At 39.3% G+C, this 26017-nt stretch overlaps 1 protein-coding gene across 1 annotated transcript in view; it reads right to left on the bottom strand.

The window, feature by feature from the left end:
* The window catches only part of ATP11A (ATPase phospholipid transporting 11A), a 225275-nt gene that overhangs the window by 20142 nt on the left and 179116 nt on the right, over positions 1–26017 (bottom strand). The window contains 10 exon segments of the mRNA XM_043994249.1: positions 4857–4992; positions 6899–7026; positions 8223–8282; positions 11369–11514; positions 11902–12008; positions 14173–14227; positions 14230–14329; positions 14331–14346; positions 17830–18081; positions 19530–19711. Coding sequence (XP_043850184.1) covers positions 4857–4992; positions 6899–7026; positions 8223–8282; positions 11369–11514; positions 11902–12008; positions 14173–14227; positions 14230–14329; positions 14331–14346; positions 17830–18081; positions 19530–19711 — 1182 coding nt within the window.

Below are 26017 nucleotides of genomic sequence, written 5' to 3'. Positions count from 1 at the left end.
GAAGGTCAGAGAAGTTATTCCAATAGTCCAGGTATGTGGCATTAAGAATATGGATTAGCTTTGGGTTAACTTCCTTGGGGCTCAGTTTCATCATTGAAGAAGTAAAAAGGGGTTGGACTAGATTGTCTCTAAGGTCCTTTTTAGCTCTGACATTCTATTATTCTATGATTACTAATGGGACCTTGATGCCTATCTGTTGAAGGCATGACAAAAGGAGTGGCAGCACCTCAAAATTATATTCTTCTTCGTTAAAAGTAGGATTAGGCTCAAGGAATCTATCTTCCTGTCCAGGTTTTTACTCCTTCGTCCTCCTCAGATTAAAATGTGTCTCTGTCTGAGAATTGTTCCTATATTAAAGGCTAATGTTTCCCATAGTAACCAAAAGACAACAACACTGGTATTTATTATAAGAAAACTCTGTTTTATTTAAAGCCAACAAGCTAGAAAAGCAAAAGTGCTAAATGAGACTAAAACATGGATTTTAGTTTATTTTAATTTCTTTAAATGGAGACATGAGGGAGGTACACACCTGATTCACACCCTTTGCTATTAGTTCTGTCTTCTAACAGGGGTGAGGGATAAGATACTCAGTAGGAGAATAGAATATAGCTCTAATTAAGGCCTAAGGAATAACTAAAGCAGGGCTGGGGAGATATATTTGGACCTTCCTCAGGAGCTTTTCAGAGGTGGCACAGAGATATACATTTTAACTCACTTGACAATGTGGTTTTGTATACTCTAAAAAGAGATTTGTGTTAGATTGTTAACCATGGGGCAACAGGCTTCCTCCCCCACCCCAAAACGATCAGATGAAGAGTCAGGAAAAAAGGAAGGGTGGTAGAATTCAGTGGCCCTATTCCTTTTCCTACTCAAGGAAGGATCATATCCTAACAACTCAGCTCAGGGCTAAGACCATGAATGGTATGCACTGGCAATGTTCTCAAACTATAAGCCAAAGACCTCAGGAGCATCAAGATGTTGTTAATGCAAAGGGACCTTGACTCCATCTACCTACTAAGCTATGTTTGGAATTTTGTATTATTTCCTTTAGGAAGGAGAGGGGGAGAAGGGGAGGAAAAATGAATGAGGGCTCATGTCTTCCTCCGATACTTTTTTTTCCAAAGTGTTTTTCCGTAGAAAAGACGAGGAAAACCATCCAAGGAGAATCAACTTTTTGTAATTAATCTCATGTTTCTCTCAATTTTAGGTCTCAGAGAATACTTACTGGATGTAATTTCAATTTTTTTATACACCTCAACTTGGCACTATCTATATATTAATTAACTTTACGGTCTCCTCTAGATAAATGGAGATGTTAAATAAACTGAGGTCTAGCACCAATCATCACTGCTACCCTGGAGACCTCTGCAACTGACTGTATTCTTTATTAGCTGATTTTGTTGGGGGAACCTTTCAGCAAGTTTCAATTCTTGTCCAAGTCTTCAAGCCCAAACCAATTTAAATTTCATTTATAAGTAAAATTCCATGAGACAATGAGTCATCTTTTCTCAGAATTGGTTCCTTTAGGAGCATTTCTTGTATTCCCTTCACTTACTCCTTTAGTGATTTTACTAAGAAAATGACTGAGTTTGTGTGGCAGAATTTGTTCTGCAGCCACACTGCTTACTACTCACAATTCCATTATGCTCTTGATGTTTACAGACATCTACCATTAACACATTCTAAATTTGTAAGTATTCTGTAAGGAATACAGTACTGCTGAACTAATAGTGATAACAATGGTTATAGCTCTTGTAGTGAGCTGTGTTAATATCTTGCAACATCAGTAAATGGAAGTGCTATGAGAAATGCTTAGGGCCAAGGATAACCACACTCCTCCACACCTCAACCCCCCCCCCCTTCCAAAGCTCCAATTGTGATAGTTTTTGGTGTGTGTTTTTTTTTTAATTTACCATTCCTGAAAGGTGCTAGATCAACATTCTCAGGGACAAATGTCTTTCAAACCACAACTGACAACAGACAGAATAGGGACTTTGAAGACTGGTGACGAGGGACCTTATCCTGATTATAATGAGAACACTGTTAGAGGGTTCATTAGTTTTCAGGATCAAACTTCTAACAAAGAAGCATTACATATGTTTTGGGCTGTTCCTGAGATCTTTAGTGAAATCACCACCTTAAATTTATATCACTATTCAGTTAACATACAGCAACAACTCTAAGTCTCAAGTGACCCAAACTAAATAGAAATAGGTCATCCAGAAGAAAAAAACCCTCTCTAACCCAATCTGTCTTCCATTTTGAAGTCTTTAGCTTTGCTGGATCCTATCATAGGATATAGGGTTTGAGCAAGAAAGAAAAAAAAATTTACACCACACACAAGCAAGAACATGTATTTCATATCCAGTAACATATTACTGACTACATGGTTTAGGGCCTGACCATCAGCCTCAGAAACGGGAAATTCATATCTGTCTTCTTTTTTAAAAATGCTCTTTTAAAGTAGGGTGAAAATCCGTTTGCATTTTACAAGGTAATCACTTCCCATTCATAGGGAATTTTACCCTTCAATATCAGTGGACATCCTCTGGAAATTTCAGTTTTTAGGGTGTGGTATCTCAGCTCTTTGAGTTGCATGCAAGTCACTTACTTACAGCTTGACCCATAAGCAAGTTCTGAAGCAGCTACATAAAAGCACTAAAAACAGCCCCATTGAGAACTACATGGTTGGTCAGAATCTAATAAGGCCAGGTGGCATGTGGGGATTGTAGCAACTGTTAAACCAAAGACATGGACCAAGACAAATGAGAAATTACTAGAAATAGAGAGATCAGAAGAGTGAGCAGAAAAACGATCTGGATAATTCAACAGACCAATTCAGTGCAACTGATTTGAGTTCCATGGAAAGACAACAGAACTTCTGGTCATATGAATGAAAACAGAATTAAACAAGTTTCTAGGAGACAAGCTAGAAAAGCAAAAGTGCCAAATGACTCTAATAAAGTAAATGGCTAGGTGAGTGGAAGGAGAAAGAACACTGTAACTGGAGTTGGGAGACTTTCGGTTCCAATTCCACTGCTGTCACCAACTACCTCTATGAGCGTGGGCAGGTCACTTACTTATTCTCCTTGGGCCTTAGCTCTGTGAAATAAGGAGACTAGACTAGACGGCCTAGGAGGAGACCTTCCAGCTCTGAATCTATGATCTTATAACCTTGGTTCACTCTTAGGGATGGGGATGAAGTGGATTGTCTGAGGGGGATGGCAGAAGGTAACTTTTCCTTTAAGTATTACTGACTTGTTTATTTGGAGGAATCACTCAGTATTTAAGGCAGCCAAGTAAAGCCACTCTCCAGACTCTCACTTGCTGCCTGCACACTCTTTTGGGCAGCCTGAGCACATAACATTCAAAAGTAAGTTTCTCCCCTGGAGGGTCTTGCGTGAGCTGATGATGAGTGAGATTAGCAGAACCAGAAGAACACTGTACACAGTATCATCAACACTGAGTGTTGATCTACTGTGATGGACTATATTCTTCTCACCAATGCAATGGTACAGAAGAGTTCCAGGGGACTCATGATGGAAGAGGATCTCCAAATCCAGGAAAAAAAAAAAAAAAGAACTGTGGATATAGATCCTGAATGAACCATACTATTTCTTTTGGTTTTGGTGCTGTTGTTTTTTTCTATTTTGAGGTTTTTCATCAGTGCTCTGATTTTTTCTCTTATAACATGACTAATTCAGAAATAGAATTAATGTTATTATGTGTATATATATATATAACCTATATCAGATTACCTGCTGTCTAGGGGAGGGGGGAGGGAGGGAGAAAAATCTGAAATTGTAAAGCTTGTATAAACAAAAGTTGAGAACTATCTTTACATGTAACGGAAAAAAATAAAATACTTTATTAATTAAAAATAAATAAATAAATTTAAAAACAAAAAACAAAAAAAACAAAAGTAAGTTTCCCAGTGAGGGTCTGTTGAATTTTATTGGCCATATCTACATGTATTTATCTTTTTATTAAAGCCAAGTGAAATTTAGACATCACAAAGAAACAAACAAAAAGCCCTCAAACACCCGGAGCAGCTGAGCTCATGGAAACAAGAAGCATAAAGTATAGACGGTCAAATGTATAGACAGATACTCTTGATCTTCTATTAAGACAACTTTATTCCTAAAAGCAAGTGGAAAGGAAGCAGCAGCTAAGAGTATTTCAACTAACAAAGCACACCAAGAAAGTCACATTTGAAAATATTTACGAGAAATATTTTATTTGTCATGTGGTCCAAGAACACAGAGAAAGGGACAAAACCACAATCCTCTTACCATGTGTGTGCTGGTAGTCATTATCTGAGGGTAGGAAGAGAAGCAAGTAGCAAAAAGGAAAAAAAAAAGCAAGATAAAAATAAAACAACCCCCCAGAAAATGTGTCAACAACTAGAATGAAGAATGTATATAAAAAATCCAGTAACTGCATAGAAAATAGTATTAAAATAATGTCATGTGGAAAGATGAAATATATTCAATATGAAATACCACTCAACTAATAACAAAGCATACTAATAACTTACCTGAGACAGAGGGGCAGACAGCTAATGATGAAATGTTAGTTACAAAAAGAACACATCAGACAAACTACTTCTCCACAATCAAAACACTGCTTAATACAGGCTTCCATTTATCAACTTCCTAACATGAAGATATTTTGCTTTTTATTTCAGTGTCTCTACTAAATAAAGACACGAAACCGTTTCCAGTGTCATTCGATTATGCAAAAACACAGTGGAAGTCTTCCCAAGCAACCCTAAAATACTATATTGCTAAAATGATGATTCAGGATTGCAAAGTTCTTTTCTTCTAAAATCAACATCAGTCAAAGAAAATACTCACCTGTCCATTGATGGTCATTGTCGTATTTTCAAGCATCAAATAAGCACCAAAGAAAAATACCAGAGCATCAAATACGCCCAAGAATGTCCAGTAAATGAATACTCGCCAGCGGAGTAGAGCATTCTTGGCAATATCCCTGCATAAAATAAAATGTAAGAAGATTGTTTTTTAACCATGTTAAAATTAAAGTTTGTTTCTCAAGGATAGGTCCTTTCCCAAGGTTGGGGGACATCCTTCCCGACCCTCACTCTCCAACTTAAAAATACTGTTGTTAAGGACCATGATTAGCCCTTTCCTCACTAGATCACTATGATTTTTATCAATGTGAGGAACTACTCAGTGGAAATAATTTCTCCTGATATGGATCAGTAACTTATCTGCAGCTCATGAGTGTAAAGGGAGTGCCTGGAAGATGAAGAGTTCAAGTGACTTGTATATGGTCACATAGCTAATTATGTGTCAGGGTAGGACTCAGTCAGACCTTTCTATCTTCCAGGAAGATCTTTTACTTACGATGCCACGCAGTCATTTATTCACTTCCTAGCTCTATTGGAGAGGTCACAGCTGGATATGCAGTGTATTCCCATCCGTGTAACAGTTAAACACCTCAGGATAGGATTCTAACGTACATGGCTGAAGAAAAGTCTCCCTGCATGGAACATCCTCTTCTGATGAGGGAAATCCATCAAGGCCTGTTCAAACTCCACCTCCTCCGTGAATTACCTTCCTAATAACTCCACAACAAGCACAAAACAACTCATATTTACAAATTGTTTTGCCCACAGGGAGGTAATTAGTGCCAATACTATTTTTTGCTATTTTATAGATGAGAACACTGGAGCTCAGAAGGGTAACGTGCTTAAGGTCAGATGGTTATTTATTCTGTTTTAGGGGTCCTGACTAATATTTGTATCCACATCTTCTGACTCCCAACACTATACAATGTTGATGCCAATACTGTTGATTGCTGCCTGGATGGCTGATGAAGTTCTACTGCTTCCCAACATAAATTATTCCTAAAAATTGATGAAAAAAATTTAAATAGTTCTCTGCGTGGGCATATGTGTGCAATATGTATACATATACACATGTGTATATAAATGCTATATCAGAAAGATGTGATTATACACACACCCACACATATATGCAAATATACTCACAAACATAATTTTACTTCTTCCCAAATTTATGCCAGTCATTGTACACTGACTCAACAAATAACTCTCACTGGAGATTTCTGGCCTTTTTGTGCTAATCACTATTCTAGGATACTCTCTGACTGTATATATGTTATTATTAGAGGAAGCAACACAGCAAGCAATCAGTAGGTTCTCATAATCCATTACAGATTTAAAGCAAGTAATCATATTTGTCAAAAGTACTTATGAGAATACAGGATATGCCAATTTCCCCTTAATTGGAATTAAGAGAAGCAGTATGACAGGGTGGAGAAAGAGTTTGACCACAGAGTCACAAAGACCTGGGTTCAAGTTCTACCTGTGACATACGCTGGCTGTGTGTCTTTGGGCAAGTCACGTAACTTCTCTGGATTCTAAGTCACAGAGCAGTATCTGACCAGCACTAGCCCAGAGAGCTGTTTTTGAGAGTTATCCATACCAATAAAATCAAAAGTCCAGTTTTTAAAAAAGGATTTCCTTTAGCATAAAGCAAGTGAGTTAAGATTCATTAAAAGACAAAACAATTCTGTTTCCCCTCTGAAGTAATATGCTTTTTGTTTTATTTTTAAGGGATACTGAGGCAGGAAATCTATGAAGTCAAATGATTTGGAGTATTCACATTACTCTGCAGACCTCAAAGGGCTGTATATTATCAGTTATTGTTGCCATTCTTGTTTCAGAGTCCTAACTTTATCAGAAATCACCAAACACAAAATGACTTAATGTGCGCAGTGAATGTGAGACAAATCACGTACATATAATAAATGCACATTATCTAACTCCAATTACTGCCCACTTAGGAATATCTGCTAGCAGCAAACAATCTCACCAAATTGTTCTGCTAATCGGTGTCTCTGTCTTTACCTGTACAGGGAAGGGTCTCTCTTGAGCATATCACTGGTGACATGCTGCTCCATCAGGCTGTACATGAGGATGGGAAGGGAAGTGAAACTGATATTGTACAGGGTGAGATACGCAGTATCATATAAAGGCTGAAGAAAGAAAATAATTGTTTTTCTTTTTAAAACAATGTAACACATTAATACACTTTTGCATTTTACAAAACATAATCAAAACCTCCATCTACCATAACTAGGAATGGCTTCATTCTACAGAGACCTGCCCACATTAGGGTATTGTGAATACAACACGGGGAAGGAATACAACAGCTGCCATCTCACTGCACTAAGACTTTTGGGACCATCTGTATGAGGTAGACTAAGCAGGGCCCTCATCTAAACTCTTATGTAGTTAGAATTAAAATTGCCCATCCCTATTAAAAGGAAGGGTTCCCAAGAATGCTCAAGGAGCTGTCCTTACCCTACAATCCCAGGAAGACTATTTCACCTTAGCACATACTAACCAACCAAATACCAATAAACACCCCAAATATTCACAATTAAAATTGCTCCCAACAATATAGATTGGTGAAGAATCCCTATAAAAAGGTGGGTTCTCAATAATGCTTTAAGGGTCTGTCCTCACCCTATCATCCCATGACAACCTGTCTTGCTGCATATAGTATATGCTAACAAGAATCACCAAAAAAGGCAGAGAAAAGGGATTTGGATTGAAGGCATATTGGGATGGATTTTGACTCTTGGGATTAGGAAGTACAAGAAGCTACTCTATTGAACTAAAATGACCCAGACCCAGCAGAGAATCAATCACTTAGTCACTGCTGTGGCTGCAAAGGAAGCAAGCATTAGATTAATGTCAGAATATTTAAAATGCTTTGAGGTATGGGGGCGGCTAGGTGGCGCAGTGGATAAAGCACCGGCCCTAGATTCAGGAGTTCCTGAGTTCAAATCCGGCTTCAGACACTTGACACTTACTAGCTGTGTGACCCTGGGCAAGTCACTTAACCCCATTGCCCCGTAAAAAAAAAAAAATGCTTTGAGGTATTTTGGGGAGTTAAAAAATTCAATGAGAGATCTGCCAAAGTGAAAGGTACCAACTGTGCCTCTACCCCAGGTTTACTATAGCTTTAAGGAAAGACACAATTCAGAGGGTGATCATGATGGAGGATCCCCACCCTTCTCCATCAATCCTTCTCCATCTCCTTCCTTACTCTCCTGCAAAGGTGATCTTTTGCATGCTAATGACAGCCTACTCTCATTCTCTCAATATGCTGGGGAAGAAAAAGAATCAGGCCAGGCAAGGTCCTTAATTAGTTCCTGAAACTCACCTGTTGTGAAAATCCACAGAAGAACTGGTATAAAAACTGAGGGAAAATGAAGCAGACATTCTGAAAGAGAAATGAGAAACATTTATCAGTCAAAGCACACATTTCATATGGTTCTCCTCCTTGTAAAGGTTGTTCTAGTGGGCTGTGTAATACCTTATTATTTGGGAAAGGGTAAAGAGAGGCTCCAAGATAGTCTTGGGCCCACAGGGTAGCAAGTAATAGGTTTCGAACGTTAATTTATACTTTATTTCTTTGGCATCTGATAAATACACAAAAATGCCCTGGATTTGTGGAACTAAAAATGTTTAAGATTTTTCTAGATTTGCTATCTAGGTAGCTAGGTGCCAACATGGATATTGGGCTAGACTGGGAGTCAGGAAGACACACATTCAGACAATTACTAGCTCTGTGATCTTCTTTTTGCCTCAATTGCTCATCTGTAAAATGAAGATAATTATAGCATCTATATCTCAGGGTTGTTTTGAAGAAAGAATGAGATAATATATTTAAAATGCTTTTCAAAACTTCAAAGCACTATAGCATACTATTATGACTAAAGAGGAATGAGATGTTGATGTAGGCAAAAGGAATATGATATTTCCCATCAGGCTACACTCCTCTGGACTTCATCATCCCTTGGAAAGTTCTTCATTCTGGAAGATCTCTTCAGCTCAAACTCTCTCCCTTCAAAGCAGCCCCTCCCCCTGACTGGAGAGAGGACTGGACAGAACTTTGCTCTTTGGGTGCCTAGGTCAGCTGCCTCTTCATTTCTGACCAGCGTGCCCTTGCCAGCTTCCTTTGATGTGCTGTGTCCCTCATGAGCATGTCAGCACCTTGTTTTTTGCCTCCAGTTGTATGTCCAGAACTTAGCACAGTGCCTAGCACACAGAGGGTGTATTTAAAAAATGTTTACCAGGTGGGGCAGCTAGGTGGCGCACTGGATAGAGCACTGGCCCTGGATTCAGGAGGACCTGAGTTCAAATTTGGCCTCAGACACTTGACACATATTAGCTGTGTGACCCTGGGCAAGTCACTTAACCCCAATTGCCTCACTAAAAAACAAACAAAAAAACAAAACCAAAAATGTTTACCAGGGAAAAGAACTGGAAATTGAGGGGATGCCCATTAACCGGGGAATGGCTGAACAAGTTGTGGTCTATGAATGTAATGGCATACTATTGTGCTCTAAGAAATGATGAGCAGGCAGATTTCAGAAAAACCCAGCAAGACTTAAGTGGACTGATGCTGAGTGAAGTGAGCAGAACCAGGAGAACAATACATATAGTAACAGCAACTCTGTAAGGATGATTACCTATGATAGCCTTAGCTACTGGGATCAATACAATGAGCCAATACAATTCCAAAGCATCCATGATGAAAAATACTATCCATTTCTGGAGGTGATGTCTGAGTGCAGACTGAAGCATACTTTTCTTCATTTTTTGTTTTGGTGTGTGTGTGTGTGTCTTTTCTTTTGCAACATAGCTAACATGGAAATGTTTTGCATGACTTCACATATATAATTGGTATAATTTTGCTTGCCTTCTCAAGGGATGGGGGAGAGAATTTGAAAATCAAAATTAAAAAATATGTATATGTATAGGTGTATGTGTGTGTGTGTATATATATATATATATATATATATATATATATAGACATATATACACACATATGTATATAAATGTTTACCAGTAACTACACCAAAAAAATACGGCTGACACTTGTAGTTATATAGCACTATAGTTATTCATTTGACTAACGTATTAAATGCCTATAATTAAGGCACTGAGCTAGGCTCTGGAGATACAAGAAAGAAAAATTCCATAAGTGCACCCTCAAGCAGATTGTGATTATTAGAAGGATAAGACACGCACGAATATACAAAATACAGGTTGGAATGAAAAAAAGTATAAAGGAAAGGCTCAAGAGAGAGCCATGAAATCCTTGGGGGAGAAGGAATGTCTTCTGCCTGGGAAGAGCATGAAAGAAGGCATCATGAAATATGGCCTCTTAGGAGGAGTCAAAATCTAAGCTGGGCTTGCACACAAGAGGATTTCAACAGGCAGAGATGTGGAGGAAGTTGTTTCATATATGAGGCAAGGCATGCACAAATACAAGGTGTGAGGCTGGGGGTAATGAGAGCAGGAAATAGTGACTAATCTTCCTTGGCTGGAGCATGAAGGATCGGAAGGGGACAAGTATGAAATAGAGCTGGGTAGGTGGGGTGAAGTGAGATAGCCGAGGGCCTTGAATGCCGATTCAATTAAACTCAGCACACATTTATTAAGCGCTGCCTCTGCATAAGGCACTGAAACACAGAGACTACAAAGAACAACAGTCTCTTTTGTAAAGGAACTTCCATTGTTTTAGATATAAAGAACAAACTGATAACTACATACAAAAGGATCTGAGAAGGAAGAGAGCCCTAACACTACAACTAGAAAAAGGTTCTGGTAGGAGGCGGTATCTAAACCAGACTAAGGAGGCTGTGTTTTATCCCTCAGGTGACTGGAAGTCACTGCAAGATGATGAGCAGGTGAGTAACATCATCTGTTTGGTGCTTCAGAAAGACTCTTTTAGCAAAGATGTAGAAAGGATGGACTGGCAAGAGGATGGATCCTCACCATAACTGGTGGAGGAGGGGTAGAAACATTAACATTTCCATTTTACAGATGAGGAAACTGAGTCTCAGGGAGGTGAAGGGACCTGTCTGTTGTTACACAGAGAGTACATGACAGGTTGTCAAGCTGGCTGGGCTTCTGACTCTACACTGAGTATTCTTTCCCACTCTACCACACTATTAAAATAGGTAGTGGGAAGCAGAACTCAAAGAAAAAAGAATTATTTATAACATTCAATATCATGCAATATTAAAGCCCAATATTATGCCACTTGTGGATAGGTTGAGTAGAGAATTATAATAATTTTCCATTTCCATTTTCCCATTAACATGAGGAGAATTGGATGAATTTCTTCTTTGGTGTAAAAAGGATTATTATTCTACGAGATGCTTCATTGTCTCTTTGCCATGTCATTGCTTCTAGTTTGGGATAATCTGTCCCTTTGGTTTCAAGCCATTTCAACAACTTCCATCCTGCACATCACATTCCATTGAAACAGAGATAATGTAGGGCATCCTCCCTCACCTTATAAAAGAAGTATTGCACAAGTTCAGATATCCTAATATAATAAAAATGTCCATGGACAAGGAGCATCTTCTTTAAGTGTTTAAATTTCGGGATTGCATAGTCACTGTTCCTTGCAGCTTGACGCCCTTCCTTTCCAATGACACCTATAAGACAACAATTTGTTGGAACACATTTAGCAACAATTACATTTAACCCTACAAATGAGGAAGGAGGATTGACATTGGGTGAGTATTATTAAATGACAGGTGCCTTTTGAATGTACACATATTAAATGACATGCTTCTCCAGATACTTGGCTACATGGATGGATCTTTGGAGTTCCCTGATAAGGGAATGCCTTCTATTGATGCAGATTTTTAACTTCTCAATGCCTTTTCATTCATAAATTCTCCAGAGAGGAACTGCCTATTTCTGGTTTCAAAATATATCTATGTACTTTCTTTAGTAACTACCTTTGTCTTATTCATCCTCCGCATGATGAGAGTTATCCAAGTATATGAATGAAAGGGGCGAAGGGGCAAACAGCTTACCTATGCCCACATGCGCTTCGAGAATCATGCTGACATCATTTGCGCCATCCCCAATGGCTAGAGTAATAGGGTGCTCCTTGGAAAGTTTAATCAATTTAACGATCTGGAAAAACAGAAAACAAATGTAAAATCTCTTTTTATATTACATATATTCCTCTCAGTTTTGTCCAGTGACTACAAAACAGCAACATGATATGTAAGAGTAATTTAAAGAGATCTGAATTCACTTATTATTATAGTGGTCATTCATGACAATAGCTTAAAAAAATGTCATTATCACATGATGCATTTTGCCCATGAGGGAAATAAGAAATCTAAGATAGTACTTTGAGATAAGCTGAAGGAAACTTGTCAGAAAATTCTCAAGATGGAAAAATTAGATAAATAAAATATGCTTTTTATTTATATACTTCACACTTTAACCCATATGGATTTAAAGATAAAAATATAGGAAAATATAGACAACGATAGCAACTTGCTATTCTAAGATGTTCTGCAAAAATCAGAATCAAAATAAAAAGTTTTTTGAAACTTTTGCTCAATAAAATGTTACCTTTCAACTTTATCATATGTTTAGAAAGCAAACTTGACACAAAGAAATATCTTCTTAGCATATATTTCCTTTTCCACTTATATGCAATGTGTGATGCTACATGCTTTGTAGCCTATCAAAACTGTTAAAAGAAGTCTGAATATTTTTGAAATACTTTTCCAGGCCTCATACTTAGAGCTATCCCAAGTCCTAGAGGACATGGAATCAATATCTTAGGGAGTCAAGGCGCTAACAAGTATGTCAGCCTCCTTCTTCTAAGGCTGCCTGTAAAGATAGCCTATAACAGTAAGGAAAGCAAGAATTTATGTCTAGAGAGGTCTAAGATACTACAGGTGCATGGGTGCGGGTGTGCTGAAAGGAGCAAAAGGAAGTGAACTAGAGGCAGCTAGGTAGTACAGTGGATAGAGCACCAGCCCTGGAATCAGGAGGATGTGAGTTCAAATCTGACCTTAGACACTTGACACATAACTAGCTGTGTGACCCTGCGCAAGTCACTTAACCCCAATTGCCTCACAAAAAAATAAATAAAAGGAAGTGAACTAGATGAGGATTTGATGCTCCTAATAGTCTACTTCCAAGGTCCCTTCCAGTTTTATGAGTATGTGGACAACTGCCTTGAGTGAGGCTGTGTCAGATGCTGTGAGACCCTAGCAGTCAAGGATCTTGAGATCCAAGAGAAAGGCCAGCACGTTGCACAGTGTGGTCAAGCATGGGGAAACAACTGCAATTACAGGAGCAGGCTGGGAGGAAACAAAGCTCAGGAAATGAGCAATGTCTTGTTCAGGGATTGCGCACACACATCTTTTGAATCGCTTTCTTCAGCCATGGCCTTTGCTGGTACCTTAACCCATGATTCTGGTGCTTCGTGTTTTTTAGGAGACAGAGAGGAGAAGAATTTGTCTTTCCTTGGGCACCTGTTCAGCTGTGTTTCAGACTCAGACTGACAGAATATCTGATGGAGTCTGTGCATGGACCGGAAGAAAGGAAAGCAGGATGTGGAAGTTGCATTATTTATTAACATTAATTCTCTCCTGTTTTTCACAGTGTTATGAATGACCTGGCATCAGAAACAATCCCACTCAAATTGTAGCAACAACAGAAACATTGATTAAGCACCACAAGTCTTTGATGATATAAAGTGTGTATGATTTTTTTGAGTATCATGTTATTTCTGATTGGGCACAGGATTATTCATTATCCCTGTTACGGTAGAATAGCAAAAAACTAGCTAGCTTATCATTCTGTCTTTGGTTTTATTTTATTTTAAGATTTGTAAAGTGAGTCTGTCCAGTGCTCCACAGTGTCCCACCACACAGTGAGTGTCCTAATATCCTATTTACCCAGTACTCACAGAGACTCCACAGGGTGGACAGCATTATCATAGTCACTACTAGTGTCAGGAAAAAACAGTTAATTAAACATATCAGTTTAACTGTTATAACTTAAGTATATGTGAATGAGACACAAATTACAAACAGAGGCACAGCAAGGAGCCTTTTTAATGTGTCATTCCCGAATTGGTACGTATCAGCAAGATTTTCATGCTTTCTAGTTTTAGTATGTTATTTTTTTGCTGTCATTTTCATTTTGTAGCGGGGAGAGAAGCGACAGAAGCCATAGATAAAATTATGAGAGTTGTCACAACTGAGTAATGACTTTCAATAGTTACCGTCAAGTGATCCCACTTATCAAGTTGTTCAGAAAAGATACACTAACCTGTCCTTCTGCAGAGGGCCATCCGACAGCACAGCACGGCACTGCAGTTCCTGCAGATTCCAGGAAGAGCTCTCGGTTAGTTTTCCGGAGCTCCCAGTTTGGTCGGGGCTTCATTATGAGTGACAATGCAGCTCCATCAATAATCAAGCCAAAGTCTTGCCATATCACTGGAAAGTCTGCAGGAATGCACAAGATAACAAACGCTAAATCTTCATCTTTTGAGAGGGACAATGGCTTCTTTGGGAGTCTACAGGAGGCCCTACACACATGAATGGGCTTAAAGGAACAATATTTCTGCGGTATCCTTTCCAGTGTTTGATGCAAGACCTTCAAATGATTTATTTTTACTGTTTTCTAAACTGCTCCAATTTTCTTTTCATTTAATTTAGGAAAATACCTAACTTAAAATTATTTAAATAGTCTGATACCTAAGTTTTCAAAGGTTTGCTTTCGAAACAACATAAATGCTTACAAATTTTATAGTATTCAAGTTTTTTATGTCCTTCTTACCTCTTTTCCAATCCAAGTCCTAATTCTCAGGCTATCCTGTCTTTGGGCACTTCGTCAGTTCTCTAAACTGGTTAAAGCCTATCATTAATAATATTAAGGCATGAGTTCCCTCCATGGCAACAGGCTACAATATCAGCCACCTCCCTCATAAATGTCTGACAACACTCACAGCTGCGACCGAGGGAAAGAGTGGATGGATCATAACACAGTTTGCACCACTAATGGGAAAAACAGACCTCTTGAATACCTACCTTTGGATGAGAAGTCATTTTCATATTAGCGTTTACCATGAATTACTTGATTTTTTTTTCTTTTTCTTTTAGTGAGGCAATTGGGGTTAAGTGACTTGCCCAGGGTCACACAGCTAGTAAGTGTTAAGTGTCTGAGGCCAGATTTGAACTCAGGTACTCCTGACTCCAGGGCCAGTACTTGATCCACTGCGCCACCTAGCTGCCCCCTTGATTTTTTCATATCTGTCCCCCAAAGCAATCAGCTCTGACTTCCTTATCCTAGACTTCTCTTTGAGCAACAAATGAGAAACAACTTGAAGGGCCCATTTCATAGGACTAAATGTAAACAAAGGCAGATACCAGTAAGAAAACTAAACTGATTCTACTTTGTGATTGTAATTCTGCACCAACTACTGACAGTTTGTATAACTGCTTATGTCATTGTCTCTGAGTTAAGTTCAGAAGGCCATAAGTTTAGAAGTTCAGTTTTTCTGTGAAATCAATGGTGCATTCTTATGTCAAGGAAATCTGTTATTTCTATCCCATGGCCATCCTTCAAGGAAGTCTAGATCATTATCCACGTACCACCAACCAACCTTGCAGGTGGACACAATCATTCAGCAAAAAGGTAGAAAGAGGGGTAGGTTGGAGCCCTGCATACCTGATCTTCAGGCCAATCCTCTTGTTTTCCCCATCTATGACTTTTGACTTTGGGTGCTCCTTTTGTCTATAAAAATGATCTGTAAGTCCTACTTGCTGAGGAGCTAAAGACTCCTTTTATTGGTAAATGCCAGCCTTACCAATAAAATGAGCGTGCTCAGAACTTTGTTGCCTCAGTTTACCTTAATGTCAATCACAACACCATGATGTCAGAATTAGCAGTGAGCCATGAGATCATCTATTTCAGTCCCTTTACTTTTCAGATAAGATAATCATCCTTAAGAGAAGTAAAATAAATTGTCCATAGCCTCATGGCAGAGACTATCATTCCTTTCATTACTGTATTCTTGTTAGTTGAGATACTTGGAAGGAAAAGATGAGAAAAGAAATGGCTCTAAGATGGTGGGGAAATATCACTATCTGCATCTAAATGTCTCATGTTCTAACTAGGACAATTCATCAGTCATATGCATCTATCTCTACTTGAATGACCATCCTAGTTCTTGGCTGTACTTTTTTAACAGTCTCCCTGCCTTAAGGCTCTCCCTTCTCTAATCCATTCTCCACACAGCTACCAAAGTGATTTCCCAAAGGTCACCAAGTCCAATGGCTCCCCTTTGCCTCTAGATTCAAACAGAAGATCCTCCGTCTGGCCCCAGTGTACCTTGCTAAGCTTATTATACTTGACTCTCCTTCCTATACTCAAGCTGACCTTTTGGTTGTTACACACACACACACACACACACACACACGCCCTGTGACGTTGCACTAGCTGTCCGTCATATCTGGAACGAAACCCCTTCCTCATCTCTGCCTCTCACAGACCCTTGTTTCATTAAAAACTCAGCTCAGGGGCAGCTAGATGGCGCAGTGGATAAAGCACCAGCCCTGGATTCAGGAGGACCTGAGTTCAAATCCGGCCTCAGACACTTAACACTAGCTGTGTGACCCTGGGCAAGTCACTTACCCCAATTGCCTCACCAAAAAAAAAAAAACAACAACACAACAAAAAAGAAACCTCAGCTCATATACCCACCACCTTTTGGCATGAAGTGTTTCCTCATTTCCTCTGCTGGGGTGCTTCCCCACAAAAATGTACCCTCTATCTATTTATCTAGAATACATTTTGTATATATTTAAACTTACACACACATAGTATCCCCTGAGAGAATGAAGGGTCCTCTAGGGCAGGAGCTGTGTCATTTTTACCTCTGTACCCCTCATCTAACAGTGACAGGCCCATAGTATGTCCTTATGCTTATTGACAAATCAATTCGTTCTACTGCTAGATGAATGTTCAAAAAGACAATGGTGTTCCCAATGAAGTCAATAAGCTTCCTTGAGTTTGCAAATAAGGAGAGAAAGTTGAATTGTACAGATTCTAGCTTAGGAGATACAGGCTCAGAACAGAAGAGTTAATATGACCTGACAGGACAGAGGTGAATTAGATCCAAACATTCCATGAAAGGAAAATGTCCATCTGTGGGCAATCAGCTTCTTAGAAAACATTAAGTTACAGGACTCTAGAGAATAGGAGAGCCTCACCTTAAGGAAAAAGAGAGTTAAAGAGTGAGAAGGAATAGGAAGAAGGCCAGTCAGAGGCTACTTATGAGGAAAATCCAGGGGGAACTAAATCTTGCAAGCTATAACTAATGCAGCTCATATGGTTGGCTGAGGTGGTAAACCTGGGGCCCAGACAGAAAAGGGACCTAAGAGGGCTTAAAGAGAAAGTTCAATCTAGTCCTGGACCAGGTGGACTAGCACATACTTGGTGCTTAATACATGTCTGCTGAACCAACAAGGAAGAATGGTGATCCCAAGGGTAAGGGCTGCAAGAAGAACTTGGAATAGCATGTGCCCAGAGCTTGGCTTATCTGTCATCTGCCTCAATTATAGAGTTTGTAGCCCACACTGTAGTGATAATGATGCAAGAATCTGAATGGGCATGATGGGAGCAGATCACCTCTTTAAGAGAAAGCCAGGAAAGGTGGCTCATTTCTCAGCAGGCTCAGAAAATTATCCAAGGCAAAAACTGGCAAGAACTCAAAGGGGTTTGCAGCCTGTTCTTGGGACGATTTTCACAGAGGCATCGGTGATCTTTTATACCATATCTCTTGTGTCCAATGCTACGCACTTGCAGGATGGAGCCAGTACAGCTAAATGAAGCAACCTGCAGCTCCAGGGCCATTCTGAGTGCTCACCCACATCAAAACAAGTTCCACGACCCTATTCTAATTGAGAAATGAAGGTAGTACTTGCCCTGAGAAACTGTCCCTGGTCATACTGCCACTGTAGCGCAGGACGGTCTTACTCAGCTCAAAGAGCACGTCGTGCAGGCTCTGCTCTTCAATCTTCTTCGTGGTCAGCTCAAGCAGTTGGGTGTTTCTCCTGAAAAGCTTGCAGGCATAGCAGGTGGCTGCTGCTGTCTCCATCTTGTCCCCTGTCAGAACCCAGACTTTGATGCCTGCTTTCTGAAGGGCTTCAATGGTGTCTGCAGCTTTCTCCTGGAGGCTGGGGTGGGGGTGGGGTGTCAAACAAATAATAAATATTGACCAAAAAGCAAACTGAATCTATCAAAATATTCTGGTCCCAAGGCACTTAAAGGTAATATGGAATATCTATGGGGGCCAAGACACCAAGGAAGGAAGTCTTTCTTCTTTTAGCCCCAACTTTTTCCAAGTATTAGATTGTAATTTCTACATTAGGCATTACTTTCTGGGAGGGGTGGGAGTGGGGGTGAGACAGAGGGAGAGAGGCCCTTGTTTAATAATGCATGCTGCTCTTTTCACAGTACAAAGAATGCTTATCAACTCATCTTACTGGGATCTCGTAAGGGAAAGTCCTTTGTGGAGACTGGCCTTGCCCTAAGCTGAAGCAAACTTACTTCCAGCCCTAGGATTTTAATAATTTCCAGAGAAAAAAACCCAAGTAGTAACTTTCTTCAGCTTTTCATTAATGTCTTTCAATTGACTGTATATTTTCCTTTTTTCTTCATTCCTTCTAAATGAATCCCAATCTACTTCTTTCATTCTGCATATTGAAACCAAAAAAAATGTAACTCTATGCATAACCATTTCTTATAGCCTAACAAAGACTTACAAATCTTGCAAGCTATATAATTTTTGTAACAGGTGAGCCTTTGCAACATCTAACAATTTACAGTTGTTACTTTCAGAGACTACTATTCTGTTACTTGCGATTTCCTGCTTTAAAATGTGTGATTTAGACTGTGTACTGCTAAAGTCATTGTCCATACACAGATATATATATCTGTACATACCTATATATGTATGTATATACTCACCCATATATGTGCATATATGTCTATGTTCATATATAGGGGAGAAATATATGCATGCATATGTATTTGTTATTGATTGTTTTCAACTGTGGACATTCATCTCTGTTCAGTCTTTGGTCACTGTGTATATATTAAATGATATAAAATATAAAAATAAAATGGATATGCATATCATTTTCTGCTGTTATGTATACCCTCCATTATAATTCTATTCCTGATACCTCCATGTGGTACAGAGGGGACTCTGAGGGGTTCCAAAAGCTAGGGCAGAAGCACTGGCAGGTCCTGCACCAAGACTGTTGTTCTTGTTCAGTCATGCCCAACTCCTAGTGACCCATGGACTCACCCATGGTTTGCCATTTCCTTCTCCAGTGTCCCCATTTTACAGTTGAGAAATGGAGGCAAATAGAAGTTAAGTAACTTGTCTTGGATCACACAATAGCTAATAAATGTTCAAGGCTACATTTGAACTTGGGTCTTCCTGATTCAAAGCCCAGTAACCTAACCACTGTACCACCAGGCTGCCCCTACACCGAGGGTTAAAGCTGCATCTTCCTCTTAGGGGAAGAAGACACAAACAAATGTGTCCCTCAAGTTGTCTTTTTTGATCACTGTGATCACTGAAAAAACAAAAAACAAAAAACAAATGTTACTTAACCGGTCCTCAACAGCTGTAGCACCAAGCAGAATAAGGTTTGTCTCAATGTGCTCATATGCCTCAAACAATTTCTTTTCTCGCTCTTGAAGTGCCACTCTTGCTGTGTGTAGAAGTTCACAAACCTCATCATATTCTTCCTGGGTAAGTTTTTTATAGGCAACACACAGAGTTCGCAGTCCTTCCTGAAATATACATCCAAAACCAAATATGAGATAAATTATAACCTGAAAGGGTTGCCTGTTTCTTTCTTAATCCCCCTTTCCTTTTTTTTTTTTAAGTGAGGCAATTGGGGTTAAGTGACTTGCCCAGGGTCACACAGCTAGTGTTAGGTGTCTGAGGCTGGATTTGAACTCAGGTACTCCTGACTCCAGGGCTGGAGCTCTATCCACTGCCCCATCTAGCTGCCCCTCCTTTCCTCTTAATAATAATACACATATCCCTTCCACATTGAAGGGGTTAGGGGTGTGGTGCTTCAATGATCTGGAAAATCTGCATAAAATTTTTTTGCCCTCCCTTCATACCAGAGAAGCAGTCTGAATTTTTTCTTTTATGGGGTGTTTACAGTACTTATTGTAAAATTTGGGTTGATATTATACAATACTGTATATATTTTTTTGTATTTCTAAACCTTTTCTGTGTCAATCTGAGGCTTCCACAAAACTTTCCCAAAATTCCCAAATAATTTCTTATGCTGATCTGTGATATATCGAAACTGCATTAGGGAAAGTCATGATGTAGAAGGGATAACTGTATAACTAAAATGACTACAAAAAGACCCAAAGATAATGAAACTCCCTGACCTAAGGCAGTTTATAATCTCTGGGGTTGGAGTGGGGGAGGGTGGGTATAACAGCTAAGAGAAATTTGGGGAATCATCCTCTACTCATGAGTGAATTCTGTACATTGCTGGACAATATTAATGAATACTAATTATGAATACATAATGCAGAATTCTAAAGTTTGCAAATTAATGTGAGAGGTAGTAATGATATATTGGAAAGAACACCATACTTCTGGTCTAAAAAAAAAAAAGTTTAAATCCTGGTTTTGCCTCTGAACTTAGGCAAGTTGCTATAAAGTCCAAACAACTTGTTTCCAAGGCTGGTGCTTATAAATAAATTGTTACAAATTTGGTGGAGGGCTCCCAGACACCCTTAGAAGAATGGAATCAAGTCTTCTAGTCCCAACCCTACCTAAATTAGCAAAAATTCTCTCCACAATACCCCCAAGCAAGCGCTGCTGATATTTTTCCAGTAAAGGAAAACTCACTAAATCTCCAGAGGCATATCATTAAACTTTTACTTGGCTTTAATTGATGGACAGTTTCTACTTATATAGGATAAGAAATCGCCTACTTATAACATCTACTTTGTGGTCATGGTTCTTTCCTTGGGGGTAAAACAGAATGATCCTGAAATTTAAATACTCATTTGGAGTGTTATGTCAAGTTCTGGGCACCATATTTGAAAATGTCATTTGCCAATCTAGAACACATTCTGAGGATGAAGATGATGAGTCTTGAGAGCACACTCTATGAGGAACAGCTGAAGGAAATGGGAATGTTTAACTTGGAGAAGTGAACATGAAAACAAAATTTAAAATCCTTAAAGAGTTTTCATATATATGAAAGATAAGACTAGTTCTGCTCTAGGCACAGTGAAAAACTAGGAACAACAGGTACAAGACAAGTTACTGGAAGAAAAAATTGTACCAACATAAGAAAAAAGTTCCTAGCCATTAAAATGACCCCTAAGTAGGCAATGAGTTCCTGGTCTTTAGAGACTATGCTGATGACTGCCTGTCCAAGATGTTGTAGGGTGGCTAGATGACATCTGAGATAGATCCCTTTCTAAATTTATGATTTATTTCACTCCCAAATATCCTATTCTTCAGAATAAACATATTTATTTCCTTCAATCAATCATCCTGTAAATCAGCATTTGTCAGAAGGATTTGAATTCAGGTCTTTCTGACTCTCAGGGTGGCATTCTATCTACTATATTAGACTGCCTCTCACTCTGAATATTACACTTCTAATAATGAATCTTAACTGAAAGGCAGCAGAGTATAGTGGGAAAAGTGATGGGCCTGGAGTTAGGAAGGCCTGGGTTCGAATCTGTCCTCTGACATTAACTACAGACTACAGCATCTGACATAGCAGAGACCGGAGTGTCTACACCAATGAAACCACAAATTCTTGACATACTGAGGTGATGAAGCCAAAAATCCAACAAGCTTTGCAGTGTTAATTTATGTTAAGCTTGCAGTCCACCAAAACCTGCAGTTTCCCCCCTCTTTCCCTCCCCCAGTGAGCTGCTCTTGGCCTTGTCTCCCCTCTCCTGTCCTTGTGCCATTGATTTTTGGAACCTAAGCTCTGAAATTTACAAATATAATTATAACAGTTCTTTTCTAGTGACTGTTCCCAATAATGGTTCCACTTTCACTGCATCAAAGCTGTAAAAGGCTCTGGATATTTACAGGATTCTGAAAATGTTAGGGACTTCAGAGGTCCATGTATGTTCTTGGTTGGGTCTAATGGACCCTGTTATATCCTGCAGAACATCACTTAATCCATGTTGGCTTTTGAGGAAAGAAAAAAGATGCTTTATTAAATCAAATGCCTAAGTATGTTCTAAAAGGGTTTTGGGAAGGATGTTATATTTCTAGGCTCTTGGTAAAACAATCTGTTTCTCATTACTTGTAGGAACTGTTATAAAAACAAATGGTCTTTTGCCTCCCTCACAGAGCAGTGTTTTATCAGATTTCGAGGAATTCTGAAGTCTCATAGTAGAAACTGAAAGGAATGGATTCCTTTTTATCTGTTACATGATTTTGATATACGGAATTCATCTTAAGGGATCTTTAACATTACAAAGTTTGATTAATAAGGGAAAATAGAAACCTATTTCTGAGTTGTCACTTCTGCAAGAAGCACAGAAGAATGACTACTCAGGAAATCTGTCATAGAGAATTCTGTGTCTGTAGCTTCTCTTACATAAGTATCTACATTTAGGAATCTGACATAATGTAATATACAAGATGAAAAAATATTGAAGTTGAGGGTCTGGATTTTTTCAGACTCAGAAACTACTTAGACAGAATATATTGGATTACTCTTTTGGTTCCATTAACTTCTTTATACTTCACAAATGACCTTCCTCTCAAAGTAACAGGGGGGTAAGGCAGGGAGGAAAAAACAGAACCAGTATTCCTTCAAGCAGAAAGTATTTTAGTATAATTATCTCTAGTCTTCGTCCTTGTGGAGAGAAAGATTTGATTATGAGAAACAAAATCATTCTGTAATAGGCGACACTACTTGTCTCAAACGTTAAAAAATCTGCATGGGGCAAGGGTCACATCAAGTGGGGAAGGAACGGTCCCAGTGAGACTTCGGCTAGCCATTCAGTCATAATCACAGCTAATATTATTGGGCTATGTAAGGTTTGCAAAGTACTTTATATAAATAATCTCATTTGATCCTCATAGTAACCCAATGAGGTACATGCTATTATTTCTATTTTATAGATGCAGAAACAGACCCAGAGAAGTTAAGGTACTTGTGCAAGGTCACACAGTTAATAACAGTGTGAGGAAGGATTCAAACTCGGGTCTTTCTCATTCCACATCCAGGACTCTAGTCATACCATTTTCTGTTTCTACTTTTTTTTCCATCTGTTTCTACTTTTTAAAAAATGCATTTTATGGGTGCCTTTTCTCCTTACATTACAGTTATTTTTTGAAAAACACTCCACTTTGACCCTGTATGGACTGAACGCTCCTCTGTAACAAAGAAAAAGAACCGAGCAAACCCAGCCAGGATAGGGCCCATCTGACAAAGTACGCAACCTTCCTTCAGAAGCTGTAGTAATCCCCTGACTCTCTGCCCTGAAGGAGAAATGCTTCATGATCTGTGCAGTGCTGTTTTGAATGTACTCCCAAAAGAGAACTGTTTTGCCAAAGGAGGAAGACAACTTTTTTAGTTTTTCTGGGAATCCTGTCTACATTATCCCTGTCCAGGATAACGATGAACATCTATGCAGAAACTCTTGACCATGGTTAGTGGCTTAGATATGGACAAACAGATGTGTTGAGCTCCAAGGATCCCTCATTTCATCAGTGTGAATAATTCCTCTACCAACACTGATGGTCAACTCCATCCCAAGCCTTATTAGACAGCTTTATGAGTTAGAATGGCCTCTGGTGACATATATTTGCACAGCTGATAAGAAATCACTCAATTCCCAGCTGAGCTGAGGTTATAGTTATACTGCATTGTGCTTAAGGCAACCATTGATTAGCAACTGATGTTTGCCACAAGCTCCTCAAGAATAAGCCCCTATGAATACAGAATGAGACATTCGATTTTTGGATATGACCAGTAAGGGGACCTAACTACCTGACTATGCACACTTGGGTTTGCTTTTGCTTCTGAATAGGAGGCAGGAGAGTGAATGTGAGACAGAAAATGGATTATTGTTAACTGCAAATAAGGAAATAAATGAAAAACAATTCAGTAAGAATAAGGCTACATATCCCTTAAATAAGAGAAAACTTAGAAGCAAGGAGGATATGTGGGCTTTTTCCAAAAAGTTTTCCCTACTATACCATAAAGTCCTGAGAGAAAAGAAGAGAGATCAGTCATGGTTTCCTCAGTTTTCTGTCAACCTTTCAGAGCAATAAGAGACTTTCATGGTCAGCTGGCCCAACCCCTCCTTTTTATAGTTGAGGAAATGAAAGTCAAGAGAAGTTAGGTGATGTGTTCAAGGTCCACACACACGGCAGGATTTCAATTCAGTAATTTTGACTTCAAATCCAGCTCTCTTTCAATACAAGAGATACTGAAGGAGAATGTCCAGCCCATTCTGAATCCCCCTTATTACTTACAGAGACTTCAACTGGAGAGAGTGAGGTAGTGATTACTTAAAGAAGGTTTCCAGCCTCAAGTCCTGAAGAACTCATCTCCAAAGAAGCTTAGCAAACAGTCCGAAGTGCTGAATAGAAGAATTCTTTGCAGATCAGTCCAGCAGAACCTTCTAAGTTTGTTGATATGTCTTAGTACAAGTATTTAGATGGAAAAACTTCCTTATAAGCCACTTTTGTTCCCTTGCTAATGCTCTTAGACAGTAAGGGTCTGTAGGATGAGACCTAAGGTCCCTCCCAGCCCCAAAAATCCCAAGCTGAGAAACAGCTGCTCTATGTGGTATGAGGACACTGAGTACAAAGCCAAGAGCTTTGGCTGGGGTTCCAGTCCTGGGTCTGATAACAACTAGCTTTGCAGTCCTAGGCCTCTTCTAACCCCTTTTACAAATTGTGAAATGAGGATTACTAATCATACTTTTACTATACATATCTCAGGAGTGTTATGAAGAACGCTACTCTATAAACCTTAGAGCACTATTTACTATTAGAACACTGATTTACTATTATTCCACAAGTGACTTTTAATGACGTCTTCTATTTTACCACTGATTAGCTAGTTATGTGGTGTGTGTGTGTATAAAAATACTAGTAATGTCTTACTTTATATAAACTAGAACATAGTTTAACCTAGTTTAAGCTAGTTTACTAACTACTATACCAAGTACATTATCTTATTAAACTCGATATACAACTATTAATAAAATAGCTTGAAGAAGAGGAGGCGGAGGAAGGAAGGAGGGAGGGAGGAAGTTCAGAGGGAAAAGAGGGACGAGGGAGAGGATCCTATAAATCTGAATATTGCTGAGAACATGGTGGCATATGTATGGGAACTTAACTGACAGCAGGCTTGATCTGATACAGAACAAAAATGGTCCTGGCTCCCCCTTGTGGCCTTAGTGAGCAATGGCTCTTGAACTGATGGGCCAATGAACAGTGTGCAGGCTTAGGATTTCCCGGCTTCTCAAAGTGTTAGCGGCAATGTGGCTTGGCTACAAAAGGACCTAAGATTCAGACTCTGCCAGCGATACTTAATAGCTGTCTGACCCTTCGAACTCCATCCTAGACTCGGTATGAAGATCAAAGGGGCACTTTCTGGCTCCTATGACACTTAGGACTTAAAGCTCCATAGGAGGCTAGTGATCACTTGGTTCAACTTGCTTATGTGACAGTTGAGGAAGCCCCAGCCAGGAGAAGGGAAGTGACCAGTCTACAGCTACACAAGCAGCAGGTAAAAGTCACATATCAGTCTTCCAGTCCCCAAACTAGGCCTCTTTCCACTGCACAGCTCTTTGTCTATGAGGAATTCAATGTCAAATGCACTCCTCCCTCACTTTTGCCTCTTAGAATCCTTCATTTCCTTCAGAGTTCAGTTCAAGCATCACAAGGCACTCCCCAATTCCCTTGACTGCCAGTGCCTTTCCCTCTAACATCACCTCATAAGAACCATTTCTCTTTACCCTTGCACCCCCAGTGCCTAGCAAGGTGCCTGGCTCAGAGAAGGTACTCAATCCCTGAGTGATAAATACACATTAGTGAATGTTGGTGAATTTCCCACTAAGATTTTTTCT

Source organism: Dromiciops gliroides, chromosome 3 (genome assembly GCF_019393635.1).
Source record: "Dromiciops gliroides isolate mDroGli1 chromosome 3, mDroGli1.pri, whole genome shotgun sequence".
Classification (NCBI taxonomy): domain Eukaryota; kingdom Metazoa; phylum Chordata; class Mammalia; order Microbiotheria; family Microbiotheriidae; genus Dromiciops; species Dromiciops gliroides.
This window is presented reverse-complemented; position numbering and strand designations above follow the sequence as displayed.